The sequence below is a fragment of the Salminus brasiliensis genome, chromosome 14, assembly GCF_030463535.1.
Source record: "Salminus brasiliensis chromosome 14, fSalBra1.hap2, whole genome shotgun sequence".
Classification (NCBI taxonomy): domain Eukaryota; kingdom Metazoa; phylum Chordata; class Actinopteri; order Characiformes; family Bryconidae; genus Salminus; species Salminus brasiliensis.
The window spans coordinates 18036150-18055248 of NC_132891.1; the positions used below are offsets into that span (position 1 = coordinate 18036150).

The window sequence follows — 19099 nt, forward strand, 5'->3', positions numbered from 1 at the left end:
GCACAAGTAGTGCAGATGGTCCTATGTTAACGTGGCTTTCATGCTATTTCAATCAGCGTTATTTCGCAACTCAAATAACAAAGCTCAGTTCTCTCTTACATGGTGACGAAATAAGGGAATTTTCAAAAGCCAATCCTTTAACAAATGTTAAATAGCCAGCCTGACAACAAAGCTAAATGCTGACCTGCTCTGAATCAGGAGAGAGAGAGAGAGAGATGGTACTTGGCACTCTCCATAGAACATACTTGCATAACGTATAAAAAGGTTAATGACTCAATTCTAAAAGATATAGTGGGGTGACTGGTGTTGAACGTATGGAAATGTAATTAGGTTTTTTTCCAGGTGGCGGTGGATCTGTGACCTTTGCTTAGCTAGCTTACACACCACACAGCACAGTGCAGCTGCTATTCTAACTAACTGCTGAGTTATGGCCACAAGTGTTTACGATACAAAACTTTGTGTCCGAGAGAGCGAGCCAGTCGAGCAATAGACCGTAATGAGACAGATTCTGTTGCGCTTGGACTCGAAGTCAGCTAGCAATCTAGGTTTAAATAAGTTAGCCAACAGGCTAAACACCACTGCACAGACTGTGTTCCAACTAACTGAGGCCCAAATCACACACATTTAGAGGATACAGCCTCGTACCTGAGAGCACAAAGACACAAATCATGATACGTTCCAGATATATCATTATATCAGAGAGATTGAAGGTATTTAAGTTAACAAAGCTATATTTTTCATACATATACATTTGTACATTATCAGGAAATCTACAAATGAAAGGACCATGAAAGGACAACTCGCACATGGGCTCACCAGTAGCCTTGTCTGGAAGAAAAATTACTTTCTGCAAAAATAGGCCAACCTTGTAATCAAGCACAGCCTAGCCCTAAATATACCCAAAACAAAGAGGCCAACAACACATATTCCCGCCAAAATAAAGCCTCCTCGAACACTCTACACACACTTGCTATACTCATTCCTGTGCTTTCCACCCCATTCCCCTACCCTTCCTCATCCCCAAGCAATCTCTGCATGTTCAGCGAGGGCTTCATTCCTTGCACTCATGTGCACAGCCTGCTGTCCTGTCTAATCTGGCCAGTGGAGGTGATCAGAGTCTGGCCACATTCCACACAGCACAACCCCCCATTCCTCTTTCCTCTTCCCCTCTTTTCCCTTCCAGATCACGGCCCCTTGCCTCCACACAGCCGGCCTCCAGTGCTCCTCTCACCCCCTTTCCACTTCAGCTCCTCATCCCTCTTACTCTCCTCCTCCTCCTCCTCCTCCTCCTCCCCCTCCCCCTCCTCCTCCTCCTCCTCCCCCCCATACCTACAAAGACTGCAGCTGCCGACTTCATCAACCCCTTTACCACTTTCTGCTTACGCAAATACACACAAACAGCTTATAACATATATATAATTAAGTAAAGGGTTTGTTTAACCATGTGTAGCCTGGACAGCTCAGCAGTTAGCTAGCTAGCAAGTTACTTCTCATGGAATTTAAATTGATGAGGAATTAATGTAGTGAAGTATTAATGTAACTACTTTAGAGGCCGGCTGTGAAACCAGGAACTACTGGCTATGAATTCACTGTTACAGATGCAATACAGTAGTATAACTTGCATAAACATTTACGTTTTGATTTGTGCATTTACAAATGGATCTGGTGCACCTCAACAACAGTTCATATAAATAAAATTACCCACATTTTATTACTCGTATAGTTACAGAAGACAGCTTTTGCTGTTACAGCAAATAAGATGCACTGGTACAAAGGGCGGGATTGTACTGCTGTAATCTATTTGTAAATGTGGATACACAAGTGAAGTGAAGTGAATACATTGTTACTAAAGTGTACCTACAATTAATAGTTAGCAATATAAAAATATTAGTTATTAATAAAATGTGGGACCAAAACTTTAGATTGAATAGACTGAATGAATGAATTGAAGTATTTATTGAGGCTTGAAATAATCTTACCCACTGTAGTAAATGTAACCATTTTTATATTGGTTTTCTTTTTGTATTTATTATTATATTCACATGTGTAATTATTATTAATTATTAATAATAATCATAATAATACTAAATACACACACACATATAATCTTTTTGTTATTATATCTGTATATATTCTTTCTACTTATCTTTTTTTAGGTTATTTAATTTAACAATACTACCTTATATTCTATCCTGCGAGTGGAAGTATTTTACTGCTAGTAACATCAGTAGCACTCACACACACACAAACACAGGCCTCAGCACCACGGTGCCTGGTCTGCCAGGGCTGTATGACGTAATAAAGTTTCCCCGCTGATGGACTGCCAACAAATCAGGCTGAGATTCTTTACTCTGACACTGGAATCCCTCTCTCTCTCCCTCCTTCTCTCTCTTAAACTTTAGACCACAGAGAGTGCTGCTCCTCCTCCTCCTCCTTTTCTAAACCGAAACAAAAATGACAGCATCAAGACGTCAACAGGTGTCATGACAGAAGGAGTGTGTGCGTGCACACACACAGGTTGGGCAATTCATGGAAAAGTAAACAAATCCTTGGTTTCAGGAGAGAGAGAGAGAGAGAGAGAGAGAGAGAGAGAGAGAGAGAGAGAGAGAGAGAGAGAGAGAGAGAGAGAGAGAGACTGTGATGTCACAGAGTTCTGTGGGAAGAGGAAACACCTTGTCCAGCCTGACACCTCCTACATCTACACCCATTCCAGTCAGGCCAGATTGTAACAAGGTAACAGTACACATCCGGCAAAAACAACTAATAGTTCTAATAGGCCAGTATGACTGTGCTGGCCTGAAACACTGTACAATAACTAAAGTGGTTGAAAACTACTTTGATCTCAAAACTAAACTGGAAAATGACCGTGACACCATTTGGCTCTACAACAGACTCAGGAAACAATTAACCAGTTTCTAAAAAACACTATATTGAGTTGCTGTTGCAACATGATCGTTCAGACTGTATTTACATCATTTGCACAAGCATACCTGCAACAGTATTATACAGGAAAAACCTTCTCAGTCTTAAACATAATGTAACTGATCCATATTATTATAACAAATATTATTGATCCAGAAAGGCAGAAATCCTGGCGAGTGCAACACAGTGTAATAACGAACGTAGAGTGGAACCAACTAATTAGTGACGTGGCAGAGTTCAGTTCCCCTGAAATGGAAATATGCATTTACCTTATCATAGGTGAATAATGAGAGTTTGTTACATGGAAGTAACATATTGTGAACCTCAAATACTGCTGTGTCCTCGTTTAAAAACAAAGCCCATGGAAAGCTAGATGCGAACCGGGCCGATTCCAAAACCCCAAAACGGTTACGTTACTTTCTTGGGGAAGCTGGTAAAGGAAGCATGTGCTAGGTTGAAAGCTAACCCAGGGGTCCAGTTAACAACTAGCTAGATGAGACAAAATCATAGCCTTGTAAACAGGCTATCAATTCTTTGGCCAACTAAAGCCACATGCTTAGTATCTATACTGGTATGAAAAAAAACTAGCTCAAGTGGCTAATTCCAGCCCAGTAAACGTTACGTTGTACATTGGATTCATTACACTGCACTTGCAATCCTTTATAAACCAATGTTACAACTCTCTACAATGCAAATCCAGGTGTACAGCATCTGCATTGGCCTCCACAGATACTTTACATATACACACAAACCTTAGTAAAATGAATGTCACATTGAGGTACTCAATTAAAATGGTATAATAAGAAAAAAAATAGTAATTTGTTCAAGGAACAGCCTGTGTTAAAGCTGTGAAGTTTAACGCTACTGTGGCCGCATCCCAACTTGCACATGGCTCGCAAAGGCACCAACACTAATGAATGCAGTTCTAATGGTGGCTAGTTTGGAACACTGTGAAGTGTGGTAGTGTGTGGTTTGGGACACAGCCCCGTTAATCCTGTTAAATAAAGCACAGAAACGTGGGAAGGTCTGCAAGGAGACTCGCTCGTGATTGAGCGGGCAGGGTTGATATTGGATTTTGCAGTATAAACATACCCTAATTTGCACCCATTGCTGACACAGATGTGCAAATGCAGACACACAGCTTGTGGGTAAGGTGCTTTTCAGAAAAAAAAAAAAAACTTTTAGACCTTTTTTGACATTTTAGACATTTTTTGATTGATGTGTTGAGGTTTCCTAAAAAGTGCTTTCCTTGACTATTTCTCCGTAGTGCATTGAGAATTCCTATGAGATGGCGATGGCAGAACAACAGAGGCAACTTCCAAAGCACTTGCTAACAGAAAAGCTCCCTGTCAAGAAAGAAAACTGTGCTCTTCTTACCAGGCAAGAACCTTTACTTTTTATAATGTAGAAACATTCAGCATGAACATTCAAATATTTATGACTTCATATTTTCTTACAAAGATCCATCAATGTGAATGATCATCTGTGATTGACAGACTGATCAGTTATTAAAGTAGCAGTTTCCAGCATTTAAACTAATGTAATGAAACATGATGAGGCAAGAGATGGATAGGTGCTGCAGAAGACAGGAAGGCGGACAGGAAACACAGGCAGTTAGGCTAACCACAGTCAGCATAGTGCTTCAGCATTTAACTGGATCAGCAGAAGAGCATTAGGATAGCAGTGAGGGATGGTGTGAAGAGGACAAGGAGGAGGAGGAGGAGGAGGAGAGTAAAGCTAATTTCCTGGACTCATTCAAGGAGTAATTGGAAAACAGAGAGAAGGATTGCAGATTGCCAGGGAGATAAACAGCCACAGTCTAAAAACTATGACGCTGCACTTTGCCGATACAAGCCAAAAACAATTGACAGAGTAACAGCTACATCCCAATTGTGAATGATTTTGTGTTTTGTGTCTCTGCTCTCTTTAGCAAAGTGAGCAGCAAAGTACTTCCCTTCATGGTGGTTAGCATTAGTGAGACGTTTTGGAAAGCAGACTATAAAGAGTATATTAAGAACTGAGCAATGACGGTCAAACAACTTGATAAAGTATGAGCTACTGCAAAAAAAGACTGGCAATCATTTGTCCACAGTCTGAAACCTGCTTTCATCAGCTTTCTTAGCAGAATTATTTGATGTACTGTTATGTCTCCCATAAGAGTGAAAACTGTTACATAGGGATATTTTAGCAGTGTATTTGATAAGGATCCTTACTGCTGCCAGCTGGGCAATAATGTCCGTTATTGGTACCCTGAGGCTACCAGACGGCACTGGATTAGAATTAAAATTGCCAATATCTTAATCCATTAAAAAATGCATCAGGACATCCCTAGTACTTGATAATGAGAACGTAATATCCTTAACATAAAGCCCCTAAAATAGCAGTTTCTTCTTCTTCAGCTTATTTTTAGTTTTTATAATTCTATTGTTATAATTGTTATTCTTTTTTATTCAGAGCATTTAGGACTTTGAACTGGCCAGACTTTGTCTGATTATAAAAACAAGCACTCAGGTTTGTAAGAAATTAGGTTTTAACAATGAAGAAGTACTTAATTATATATTTCCATGGGAGTCAGATTCGTTATCTTTACTAATGTGCCAACTTAAAAATAGTTAAGATAAATTCAAAAAAAAAAAAAAAAAAAAAACTGCGGTATTGAACCTTATCAGTATGGGAAAGCATTACATTCTAGTCATAAGTGGAACAAAAGTGAGTCTGAGTCACGGAGAAACTATGGCTGACTTGAGCAGAAAAAAAGTATTTTTAATTTTCAATATTTAATGTAGAGCTGTGTAAAAAAAAAAAAAAAAAAAAAAAAAAAAAAAAAATGAAACTAAATAATAAACCCTGTGCGTTAGAATGAGTGTTTCCATTTGTCCCACTTACTTAAACATTCTGCACTTAAACATTCAAAGCCTAAACCCAACCTTCCCAAAGAAAAGACCCTTGATGATTTGAAAGGAGCAGGTGGGTTTTCTAGCTCCTTTGTGTCATTTGCACTCGCCATAGTCAGAAGCCAATCACTTGAGCTATTGAGATTTGCATGGCATGATTCTAACCTGCCAGCAACTCACAGCTTCAATTTTTCCGGATGACACTCGCTCTTCTGAAACTCTATGTACGACTGCATGCACCAAAGCTGTCCAGTCTTACATGTACCACTAGAACCCTATAATACATGCCAAGTAAGCCACAAAGTAGTACATAACAAGGGTTCCACAATATAGCTCATTTTTTTTTAAAAGTATCATAACTGCAATAGGAGTTTCTGTAGTAAATAGCTGTGTTGCCAGAAAAGATTAAATGACCAGAGACACTGAACAGGGAGACACTGAACAAGTGAACTCTGCTCTCCCACATGGCAAACTTCACTGTTCAGCTAAACAGCCTATTATAAAACATACAGGACAGAACACCACAGAGTTGGAAGAAACTACGTCTGCTTGTGTTATTTTATTTTTTATGATTTTGATAAGAATATTCATGTTTTTTTAATAACAGGACTAGGCAATGTGGTGGTATTTATTGTAAAACTGTAACAATACAATCAGATTTCAGCATAATAATAATAATAATAATAATAATAATATTTGGTCAGTATTACTACAGTGCTGTTCAACCAGCTACATGTGTTATTACAAGGACAGTATAAACAGTCTGGGTTAAATGGTGATATCAATATGCTTTCCTAAGCAGATCAAGGATACTGTTAGTACTTTATAAAGACTGATCAGCTGCAGGTTTGATGACAAACAGTGTAATTAGACTGGTTTAATTAGATGAAGAGCAGCAGATGTTGAATAAAAATAAGGATCTGTCGCTACTGATGTTTTTGAATAAAGCAGTCTTTAAATATTGTGATATAGTATTTTTACCATATTGCCCAGCCCTAGTTTACTATAAGCCATAAAACCATTTGTACATTTATCTTATTAAATTACTCAAGTCATAAAAAATATGTAGTGAAATACTAAGGATCATACATATTGCCCAGTCCTAATATAGAGAAAATAAAAAACACAGGGACAAGGAAAACAGCCTTACAGTGCTTAAAAAAAAAAGCAAAAAAAAAAAAAAAAAAAAAACAAAAGCGCACAGTCAGTGCTTTTGTAATTCTGTATTTTTACCTATAGGAAAGGTTATCTACTCAGGGCACATGCTCCTCAGAATTTAACTGTAATGTACTGCTTCTCATGTAGTCATTGTGATATTCAACTGGCTTTAAACACTGTATTTTATGTCTGTATCCAGCAGCCCAAGTCATAAAGCTCCTATTCCATCCTATAGTACAAATCCCCCTGTCCCAGAAGAAATGTGTTGACCCTGACCACAACTGCATCAAGCTGTTTGTGCCATAACAGAATACTAACTCTGAATATTAGCAATTTCCTGGTAACACTTGAATCTTAATGCAGGGGTAAATATAGCCTATGAGTCACTGAGAAACCAAAGAACAAAGTGTCTTATCAGGTAAAGCAGGCCTATGGACTGAGGTGCTGAGGTATGCACCACCACACCTTAACTAAACTACAGCTCCTTCACTGAGCAGCATAAAAACCCTTTCATCATATCTGTGTGTGTGTGTGCGCGTGTGTGTGTGTGTGTGTGTGTGTGGTATGTAACAGGCACATGTGAGCATGTTTTAATGGTATTTAACCCAGCATGCATTGCTGCTCCCATCACCGCTAAAGAATCCCTTGTCATCAAGCGCAAAGGGCTCGGGCCTCTTCACTGCTGCCATGGCAACAGGTAAACAAGTGTGAGACTGGTGGCATTGCAGCCATCCAGACATTGTGCAAGAGACTGTGTGTGTATATGTGTGTGTGTGTGGGTGTGTGTATGGAGGGCAGTGGGGGGTGGCACGCACAGACAATGCGTACTAAACCATTGAGTGGTTTGACGTAAGAATATCATTAAGGCAATGCAACATACCAGCACAAACGATTCAGTAAACTGACTTCATTCCAGGCCACTTCCATATGCAAAATCATTTCTGCTGAATAAAAACTAGACACACAAACACACAAAAGACACAGGCAGACTGAAAACTGAAGAACGTCCCTAAGCCCAAAACTAAACACTTCTCAGTGCTTCCACTCACTACATCAACACTCTACACACACCAGCAGTGAATTAATACACAGCACTGAATCTCAGTGAATCGTAATCCGTCCCCTGAACATATGTCCGAGACGAACAGGAAACACAGGTGAAGGACTTTTGAATTACACCAGTGACTCTTGATTCATTTTACCAGAGGAGACTGGTAAAGCAATTTGTAAGTGATCTGACTGATCAATTTTTATAGGGTGAACCAACAGGGATTTTTTTTCCAAAATAACCATAGATTGCCCATTTTGAAACATCCTGGGCTAAAGCATTAAAGCTTAAATGGCAAACAAAAACAAACAAACTTCCAGGGCTAAAACCAGCATTTGGGTAATAATGTAAGCTCATACAATTTACCAAGCCACTTAACATAAAAGGCAACAGAAGCCGTGCCAATTTAAGTTTCATTTTAAAAGCTTATTAAAAGTCTTATTTTATGGTTCTCCCAAAAACAAATAATAATAATAATAATAATAATAATAATAATATTATGAAGATGTGCTGTTGCCTATTACCAGGTCTTCCTATTACACTATTGTTCTAATCGGTTCTAATAGGACAACTATTCGGCTTTGTAACAGGAAACAGTACCTCAAATTTCTTTCAAACTTATCTTAACTCATCAAGCTACAGCCTGATCAGGTAGGCAACAAGGAAATGTAAATGTCATGTCAGTCCCTGCGTAAGTCCTGTTTGTAAGTAGGTAAAGCAGTTGGTAAGTTTCCTGTTTAGGGAAAATGCGAAAAACACATGACAAGATTTAATTTCATTAGCTGATGCTCAAAATAAGGACATGACTACAGCAGATAGGCTCTCTCTTCCTGTATGCAGTAGTAGATGTCAATTTAAACCCATTTTTAACAACCTGAAAGATAATTCTGATGCTAATTGCTAAAAACACTCCGATTGATGTCTTGACTGATTATTAGCATTTGCTGAACTATAAAGAACCATTTTAATATTGGGTGGCTGTGTCACTGGCTAAAGGCCATGGTCAACTGCCATTTCACCTATAGGGGCCCCTAGAATGGAAACGTTACCTTGGCATAGCTGAATGCTGGGAGTTCTGTACAGGTAAGCTGACAGCTAAAGTAACAACGATCACATCAGAAGAATGTGTGCTTTTTTGATACTTTTAGTCAGTTCTAGATTTAGTCATTCATAATACCTGTCTAGACACCGGTAGTTAAAAAACAGAGGTGGCTGTGTGAACCAGGCCTTTCCTGTGCCAGTGTCCGTGAAAGGGTAACGCAAACTCAGCAAGCAAGGAATCTAAAGCATAGAAAGCAAGTGGGAATCCGAGCTAGGCAGAATCCAGAGATGACTGGTTCTTCTCTCCAGTGTTAACTGCACTTCCTGAAACTAGAGCTAACTAGATATCAAGTGGGGAACTCCAAAGCACCACAAGAAAATGCCAAACCCAGAGAAGCAAACAGAAGCTAGGCTAAAAGCTAACCCGACGACAACATCTTCAGCTAGCCAAGACTGCGCAGAGAGGACAGCAACACTATTCAGTATGACTCTGGAATAAATAGCTTATTCAAATAAATAAATAAATACATTTTATTCTGAGGCTTTTCAATGGGCAGGTAAAACTGTATCTGAGCATTTTCACATCCTAACTCTTTGTAAGTCAAAAAACAACTCAATACTTTATAACTCAATTAGAGGGCCGTTAATTTAACTAACACATTTGTCTATTAGTTTTATACTGAAGAATCATTCCATTAAAAACTAAGCTAATTGCCCCCCCCCCCAATCCGATCCAACTCTCTTAACGCTGGCCAATACAAATCCAATCTGATCTGTGTTTCTATAAATAAATCAGTCCCACACAAACGTAAGATTGTTTATTATTCTGATCTGGTCTACTGAAACACTGATAAATATCACTACCTGATATATGACTACAATATCCCATTTCATTAAAAACACACCTTTATGAAACCTATCAAAAGCAAATTTGGACTTCTTCACATTACAAGCAACAGGAGTGACCTATTCAATAATACACACTAGTAGAAACACTGTATTTTAGGTCAACAGTTTTTTATAAGCAGACTAAATTCTAAACTGAATTACTTTTAAACACTGTAGTGTGTAATATCTTACAGTTAGGTCTGACTTAAAGCTGGTCAATATGACAATATTTTATTGTATTGTGATAAATTGTGTTATAGTGATAATATGCTTTTCTAAGCATATCAAGGATACTGTTAGTGCTTAATAAAGACTGATCAGCCACAGGTTTCACTACTAACAGTGTAATTAGACTGGTTTAATTAGATGAAGAGCAGCAGATGTTGATAAAAAAAATCCTTTAGTACAGGAGAGCATCGGAATAGTAGTTTTTAAGAATCTGGCACTACTGATGTATTTAGTCTGTGATTACATGTATTGTGCTAAATATAGAGTATCTTGAAAAATGTCTTTAAATATTGTGATATGGTATTTTATACCGTATCGCCCAGCCCTAGCCTAACTGACCTGACCAGTCATATCACTTCATGTGTGTGCAAAGAAAGTAGTTATCTGGCTGGTATAACAGAATATTTCCACCATAGCTTAATTTATAACCAGGCATAATGTAAGAGTAAAGATGGGATGGGAGGAACGGCATACCTTCCCAAATGGTATATGATGGTATATGATATTTTAGATGGAATAAAAAATCTACAACCAAACTGGGTGGTTTCGGCAGTGTGGACAAAACAGCAGAAAATAGATGAACCTTTTATGAACGAGTGAAGAGTATAAATCCTCCTCTTCTGACAGATTAACTAACTAACTCTTTAACTGCTGTGCTGAGTGCCATTTGTCATTTGCTGGATCAGGTTTACAGCGAGGCTAACTCTAAGGTAAGTTTTGCTCTTCCCTGAACACTCCACTTTTTTTTAAAAACACAGCAGTTAGGTTCTGTTGTTGAAATGTGCACAATGGAGAGTTAGAATTAAAAGCTAACTGTATCTTTGCTGTTAATGGTAACGTTGTGGCACTTAGCTCAAATAAAGCTTTTTTTTTTTTTTGGTTCAAAAATTAAAAATGACACATTCGTCTGCAGCAGCTGAGGATCACGTCTATTAACGGCACCTAGAGGACGCCAGACGGCACTCTGCTACAGCAAACCTAAGAATCGGAAGTAGATTCGAACTTTAAAAGCTGATACCAGATTCATTAAAAATGCCCTGATAGGCTCTTGAACCATTAAGTTATTGGATGGGTCTGGGACATCCCTAAAAAAAATACATACATACAACTTGGTAACTTGTGGGGTTTGGGGGGTTGAAAAGACAGCACAGAAAAAGAGGCTGCTCTGCAATGTAGTACGTGAATGGCAAACTGAGAGGTAACATGAGAACAAAGGGATGAGAAGGAGGCAGGGAGAGATTTAACCAGCTTGGCATTATAGTGCTCTGGGATTGATCAGCCCTGCTGACAGAACTGAGCCCAGCGATAAAACAGGAAACAGGTGAAGAGACACAGTACACCCTGGCTGAATCAGGGAACACTGAAGCAGTCAGACACTTAAAGTAGGCAAATAAAGAGTAGCTTCCCTAACAAGAACAACATAAGGGTCCGAGGCACACAGAGGACAGAGACCCAAACACAGACCAGTCCTGTCCAGACTTGTAGTAGTCTATCAAATAGTTGGCACCTTGGGGAGAAGTGTCAAAATATATGCTCACACAATCAAACTGAAACTCTTAGACTCCCACAGCAGAAAGCCCCAACAGAACACCCCCCTTCCCAAACTCTGAGTTTAAAGTGGGCTGGTACTGGTGTGTATATGTTTTTTTTTCTGTCTGCCTCACACACCCCGCCACAGCGCACAGCGGGATGCTAGCGTTGAGCGTGTAATTGAAACACAGGCCCATGCAGCGCTACACAGTGACCCCTCTAATCTCCTCCTGACAAAGTGGCTTAGCATCTATAGGTCATATGGCACACAGACACAGCTTAGACTGGGATGCCCCAATAACAGAGCCACTCCCTAGGGCTACACCAGAAACAAAAACACACCCAAAAAACCTCCCCCACCGAGCACATAAAACTGCCCAAGAGAGGTCGGGTCACAGCTTAGCCTAATAACAAGCTACGCTCAATTAAGATCTGTTCAGGTTACAGAGTAAATTTGAAATCCACATTTTACAAACTACAACTACAAATGAGATGAAATAAAAATAAAAATCTACCCAACTATTTAAATAAAACTGCTTCTGGAAGTCAAAATGGGACAGTGTTACAATTAAGATTAAAGTCTGAATAACAGCTTTTTGCACTCAAGATTTTAAACCCGCTGTGCAGCCAATGATCAGAACAGTCAGATTTCAGCACTCTGCTTAAGATAGAACAATAAATGGGGGGAAAAGACTTTAAAACAGGATCAGAAATGAAAAGGAAAAAAGGACCAGGCCTGCACTCCCTTTTTAACGCGAGAGGTGCGCTGTTGTTAGGTTACAGTCAAACAAAGTAGATGCTAACGGAGCTTCCTGTATGACTGCTGACATGGTGATAATCCAATCTGATAACTCTGGTAAACACAAACACAGCCCTGTATCTAGACGACTGGTCTACTGAAACACTGATAAATATCACCACCTGATATATGACTATATCCCATTTCATTGAAAACGCACCTTTATGGAACCTATCAAAAGCACATTTGGACTTCTTCACATTACAAGCAACAGGAATGACCTATTCAAGCTTTGCCCACATGCTTTCCTGGCAAATGTTGGGTGACTGAAGTTAGACAAGCTAACGTTTCAGCATTCTCTAAAGACAGCATTCTCTAAAGCTTGACCAAATAGAAGTCCACAGACACTTGAGCATTATAGATTTTAAGTACTAATTCTTCTGTGCTTTTCCTCTCACCTTTCCTCTGCAGAAAGAGGCGGAGCAGGGGCGCTGCTGTAGAAATGGCCTTGTGGTAGTTGTCATCGTTGTTGATTGGCAGCAGGTCTCCATGGACATCAGCGTAGCCCACCAGCAGGTCAACGTTGGGGATTCGGTGGACATGCTGCAGCAGGCCGTAGAACTCATCGAAGCGGCCTGGCTTGGAGCGGTCCAGAGAGAAGCGCCTGAATTCTGCTCCAAACTGACAACATAGAGCACACACAAACATCAGTATGCAGCACCGGCACGTCAAGAACTTCAGGCAGCATGTCTTCACTGTCACAAAAAAAACTACATTTTGACTTATTTCAATCTGGAAATTCTTAAAATTGTGTCAAAATGCATAATGAACAGACCGATAGAAATGTTTCAAATAGGATATTTGTACTTTGGCTTCAACTGAAAGTTAAGAAGGTGGTTTCCCTCTCTTGTAAAGTTACCAGTTTGGAGATACAGGGTGTTTTGTGCAACAGTGACAATCCACAGCGGTTAGAGCGCCGGGCTGTCGATAACAGGGTTGTGGGTTCGATTCCCGGGCTTGGCAAGCTGCCACTGTTGGGCCCTTGAGCAAGGCCCTTTACCCTCTCTGCTCCCCGGGCGCTGGAGTTGGCTGCCCACCGCTCTGGGTGTGTGTGTGTACTCACTGCCCCTAGTTCACTAGTGTGTGTGTGTGTGTTCACTACCACAGATGGGTTAAATGCGGAGGACACATTTCGCTGTGCAGTGTACACTGTACAGTGACAAATACGTGCACCTTTATTAGTTGGATTATTGTTATTATTATTTTTCAGAAGAACATCAGAAGATGTTTCAGAAGGAAGTAAACCTGACAGCCAGCACTGATCAACACCCCTGAACATCCAGCATGTTCAGGTCTTGCACCACACTCCTCCCATCTTTTAGGTGCACAGGCCTCGTTTTGATTGAGAAATTAGTGTGTTAATGAAACAGTTTGCTGATTTATGCCTAATATGACCAGGAAGACGATCTAACAAGGTAAAAAAAAGGATATTCTCGATGTAGCTAATATTCGACTGATGTGACTGCCATACTAAACGAAATAAACACAACGGTAAGCATAAACAGATACAAGCTCTTGTTTAATACTAGCTATGTCATTTAAACCTTACTATGAAACCTAGATAAGAAATCTTAAACAATAACTGAAACTACTTCAGTCTTCAACTGACTCATTAACGGAAATTAACGTAGGCTGAGGCTTAACAGCAGACTGGCCGTTCCTAACTGAAGGGAGACTCTCTGGCTAATACTCCAGCACTTAGTCACGGACACGTCGCTCACTGCCATCACAACAATGATGGAAAGGCAAGTTCGGGTCGGTCTGGAGTTTTATTTTATTACTTCATGAAGTCAAACTCGGAGATCTGGGTTATTCTCGAGGTAAACCATGCTGCCCAGCATCTCCTCACCTCCTTCACTGCGGGAGTAAACACAGCACCGTGCGCTACAGGTGAGCTAACGCTAACACCGCAGGGCCAGGAGTCAGAGTCAGAGTCAGAGTCAGCTTCAGCTTCAGCTTCCGATTAAACAAATTACTGAGCGCGCGCCCCCACACACACACACACACACTCCTTCACTGTGGTTAAAATAACCCCGGGCGCCTGGTGTAACAGTGTTGAACATCCCCTCTGTAAGGCACGGTGTAATAGGCTTATTCACCCGCAGGGTAACTCACACGTAGTCCGCACCTGCTTCATTTAGTTCATTAATCAAAAATAAACATCGACTAAACATTTCACAGCAGCTCGATTCGACAAAACACCAAACTTCTACAAGACGTTTTTACAAACTGGCAGCTACGGCAGCTAGCTATCTAGCTATTGTTTCCCCACAGCAGCTAATGGTGAAGTTCAGACGAGGTTTGCTAGCCAAGCTAACCCAGATGAATCTACTCTTACTAGCGTACGAGGCTCAAGTTCGAGCTGCCCGGTCCTCCTTAAATGGCGCCGCAGTCCTACACGGGCACTCGTAGAGCTCAGTGAGGAACTGCTGGCTGGATCATTTAAGGTGGACCGGACAGCCCGAAGAACAAGCCAACTTCAGACAGTTTTCTGAAGGTAAGCCCGACAGGCAGGCTGTGCACAGAATAAAAAAAAGGCTAATCGTGGCTCCGACGAAGCACGGAGACTCAGCGTTAATCCCTCCGCCGTTGTCGGTAAGAAGTAAATTAGCTTTGCTGCGCACCTTGCTCTTCACCTCCACAGCGCTCAGAGTCCGGCTGCTCGGCACTCGGTGGTTTTTGTTCATCTTTCGCTAACTGCGCCCCGCCACAGCACGCACTTGCCCTCCTCCCGGGGCTGCTGCACTCATCCGCCTGGAAACTCGCTCTTTCCGTCGCTTTTCTTCACTCGATCCAGGTGAAGCGGGTAAAACGTGGGTGTCCGGCGTCCTCCGCGTCCTCCGCGTCCTGCTGGGCGACTGCCTTTCGAGTCGAATAGCGGCGACAACCGCTGTCAACAGAATATGTTCCAAAACTCTTGTCCCCCCCCCTACGTCCTGCCTTGCCCTACCCTGCCTTGCCTGTCTCGCGCACTCTGCCACATAGCTGCTGCTCTACTGTACTGCCTGTGACGCTGCGCGCACCCAGGAAACAGCCCCGGCCGCGTTCCTTAAAGCGCGCCCCCGCTGGCCACTTCTCTCTCTCTCTCTCTCTCTCTCGATTTCTCTCTCTCTCTCTCGATCTCTCTCTCTCTCTCGATCTCTCTCTCTCTCGATTTCTCTCTCGATCTCTCTCTCTCTCGATTTCTCTCTCTCTCTCTCTCTCTCTCTCTCTCTCTCTCTCTCTCTCTCTCTCTCGATTTCTCTCTCTCTCTCTCTCTCTCTCTCTCTCTCGATTTCTCTCTCTCTCTCGATTTCTCTCTCTCTCTCTCTCTCTCTCTCTCTCGATTTCTCTCTCTCTCTCTCTCTCGATTTCTCTCTCTCTCTCTCTCTCTCTTGATTTCTCTCTCTCTCTCTCTCTCGATTTCTCTCTCTCTCTGTCTCTCTCTCTCGATTTCTCTCTCTCTCTGTCTCGATTTCTCTCTCTCTCTCTCTCGATTTCTCTCTCTCTCTCTCTCGATTTCTCTCTCTCGATTTCTCTCTCTCTCTCTGTCTCTCTCTCGATTTTTCTCTCTCGATTTCTCTCTCTCTCGATTTCTCTCTCTCTGTCTCTCTCTCTCTCGATTTCTCTCTCTCGATTTCTCTCTCTCTCGATTTCTCTCTCTCTCTCGATTTCTCTCTCTCTCTCTCTGTCTCTCTCTCTCTCGATTTCTCTCTCTCTCTCGATTTCTCTCTCTCTCGATTTCTCTCTCTCTCTCTCTCGATTTCTCTCTCTCTCTCTCTGTCTCTCTCTCTCTCGATTTCTCTCTCTCGATTTCTCTCTCTCTCTCTGTCTCTCTCTCTCGATTTCTCTCTCTCGATTTCTCTCTCTATCTGTCTCTCTCTCTCTCTCGATTTCTCTCTCTCTCGATTTCTTTCTCTCTCTCTCTCTCTCTCTCTCTCTGTCTCTCTCTCTTTCGATTTTTCTCTCTCGATTTCTCTCTCTCGATTTCTCTCTCTATCTGTCTCTCTCTCTCGATTTCTCTCTCTCGATTTTTCTCTCTCGATTTCTCTCTCTCTCTCTCGATTTCTCTCTCTCGATTTCTCTCTCTCTCTCTCTCTCTCGATTTTTCTCTGTCTCTCTCTCTCTCGATTTTTCTCTCTCGATTTCTCTCTCTCTCTCTCGATTTCTCTCTGTCTCTCTCGATTTTTCTCTCTCTCGATTTCTCTCTCTCGATTTTTCTCTCTCTCTCTCTCTCTCTGTCTCTCTCTCTCGATTTTTCTCTCTCTCGATTTCTCTCTCTCTCTCTGTCTCTCTCTCTCTCTGTCTCTCTCTCTCTCGATTTCTCTCTCTCTCGATTTCTCTCTTTCTCGATTTCTCTCGATTTTTCTCTCTCTCTCGATTTCTCTCTCTCTCTCTCGATTTCTCTCTTTCTCGATTTCTCTCGATTTTTCTCTCTCTCTCGATTTCTCTCTTTCTCGATTTCTCTCTCGATTTCTCTCTCTCGATTTCTCTCTCTCTGTCTCTCTCTCGATTTTTCTCTTTCTCGATTTCTCTCTCTCGATTTCTCTCTCTCGATTTTTCTCTCTCTCTCTCTCGATTTCTCTCTCTCTCTCTGTCTCTCTCTCTCTCTGTCTCTCTCTCTCTCTGTCTCTCTCTCTCTCGATTTCTCTCTCTCTCTCTCGATTTCTCTCTTTCTCGATTTCTCTCGATTTTTCTCTCTCTCTCGATTTCTCTCTCTCTCTCTCGATTTCTCTCTTTCTCGATTTCTCTCTCGATTTCTCTCTCTCGATTTCTCTCTCGATTTCTCTCTCTCGATTTCTCTCTCTCTGTCTCTCTCTCGATTTTTCTCTTTCTCGATTTCTCTCTCTCGATTTCTCTCTCTCGATTTCTCTCTCTCTGTCTCTCTCTCGATTTTTCTCTTTCTCGATTTCTCTCTCTCGATTTCTCTCTCTCGATTTCTCTCTCTCTGTCTCTCTCTCGATTTTTCTCTTTCTCGATTTCTCTCTCTCGATTTCTCTCTCTCGATTTCTCTCTCTCTGTCTCTCTCTCTCTCTCTCTCGATTTTTCTTTTTCTCTTTCTCGATTTCTCTCTCTCGATTTCTCTCTCTCTGTCTCTCTCTCTCTCTCGATTTTTCTCTCTCTCGATTTCTCTCTCTGTCTCTCTCTCTCTCTCGATTTTTCTCTTTCTCGATTTCTCTCTCTCAATTTTTCTCTCTCGATTTCTCTCTCTCTCTCGATTTCTCTCTCGATTTCTCTCTCTCTCTCTCTCGATTTCTCTCTCTCTCTCTCTCTCTCTCTCTCTCTCTCGATTTCTCCCTCTTTCACACTCCTGAGTTAATTATTAACATAATAAAATTGTGAAAACTAAATAAATACCTTTATGTAACGAGTCATATCCTTTCACACAACTCTTTTCACATTTCTCTTAAAAGGTTCATATCTTGGAAAACAACCTTGTTTATTAAAGAGTGGAATAAACCAGGTGTATCTTAAAACATCCTGCAAAAACAGCCCATATTGAATATAATGTTTTTGTGTCACAGAAACACATTTACTTATATCCGCCCTTTTTAACCTACCGCATTTAACCCACTCACACACACTCATGTGCATCTCTTTTCACAGGGAAGCCAGTGAGACAATTCCAGTAACTACTATCTACATGACAGCAGGAGGGTGCATGTATGAACTCTGCTAGTCTTCTACTCTTCTACTCTTCTCGTCTTCACCTGTCCAGTTGTGGTGAGCCTCAGCCCATTGCAGCCTCAGCTTTCTGTTCTCGACTGACAGAAGAGGAACCTGAGGTGGTCTTCTGCTGTTGCAGCCCAACCTCCTCAAGGTTGGAGGTGCTGTGCATTCTGAGATGCTTTTCCGCTCACCACAACTGTAGAATGGTTATCTGAGTTACAGCAGCTGCACTGTCTGCTCTGTCCATGCTACATTTACACAGTTTTTTCTCTATTACACCATTTGAGTAAACTCTAGAGACTGTTGTGCTGAAAATTCCAGGAGATCAGCAGTTCTAGAAATACTCAGACTAGCCTGTCTGGCACCAACAATCATGCCATTCTCAAAAACACTGAGCTCACAATTCATCCCCATTCTGATGTTTAATGTGAACTTCAACTGAGGCTGCTGACCATATCTGCATTTTATGCATTATATCTGCTACCACGCGATTGGATAATTCGAAAATTGCATAAATGTGTAGATGTATGAGTAGGCAAAATGACAGTACAGTGTATTTTCAGTTAGGTTTTAAGTTTTAAGGATGAAAAGAGGCTTAAAGAATGTTTCAGGACTGCATTTGAATGAGGCACAATATACTATAACAAATAATAATAATAACAATAATAATAAAACTCATTTATAGAGCATTCAGCTATAGAGAGGTTGGGAAATGTAAAAGATGACAAACATTCAAAGTTTGGGGGAAATCAAAAATAAAATAGGGATTATTATTGTTTAAAAATAATACTATTAAAATAATAATACATAAACAAAAATATTTAAAAACGAATATTATTTTTTTCTATATAATTTTTCTTTCTTATTTTATAATTGCTTTTCTAATTCTATTTGTCTTCAAATAAAGGTTATAGGAGTACATTTGTGCGAGCTCGCCATCTC

At 40.8% G+C, this 19099-nt stretch overlaps 1 protein-coding gene across 1 annotated transcript in view; it reads right to left on the reverse strand.

The window, feature by feature from the left end:
* Positions 1-15506, reverse strand: part of pard6b (par-6 partitioning defective 6 homolog beta (C. elegans)) — a 29164-nt gene extending 13658 nt beyond the window's left edge. Inside the window, exons 1-2 of the mRNA XM_072696523.1 lie at positions 15133-15506; positions 12907-13129 (exon numbers count right to left, since the gene is read on the reverse strand). Coding sequence (XP_072552624.1) covers positions 12907-13129; positions 15133-15195 — 286 coding nt within the window. The 5' untranslated portion in view covers positions 15196-15506. The remainder of the gene's footprint in view (positions 1-12906; positions 13130-15132) is intronic.
* Between the last annotated feature and the right edge of the window lie 3593 nt (positions 15507-19099).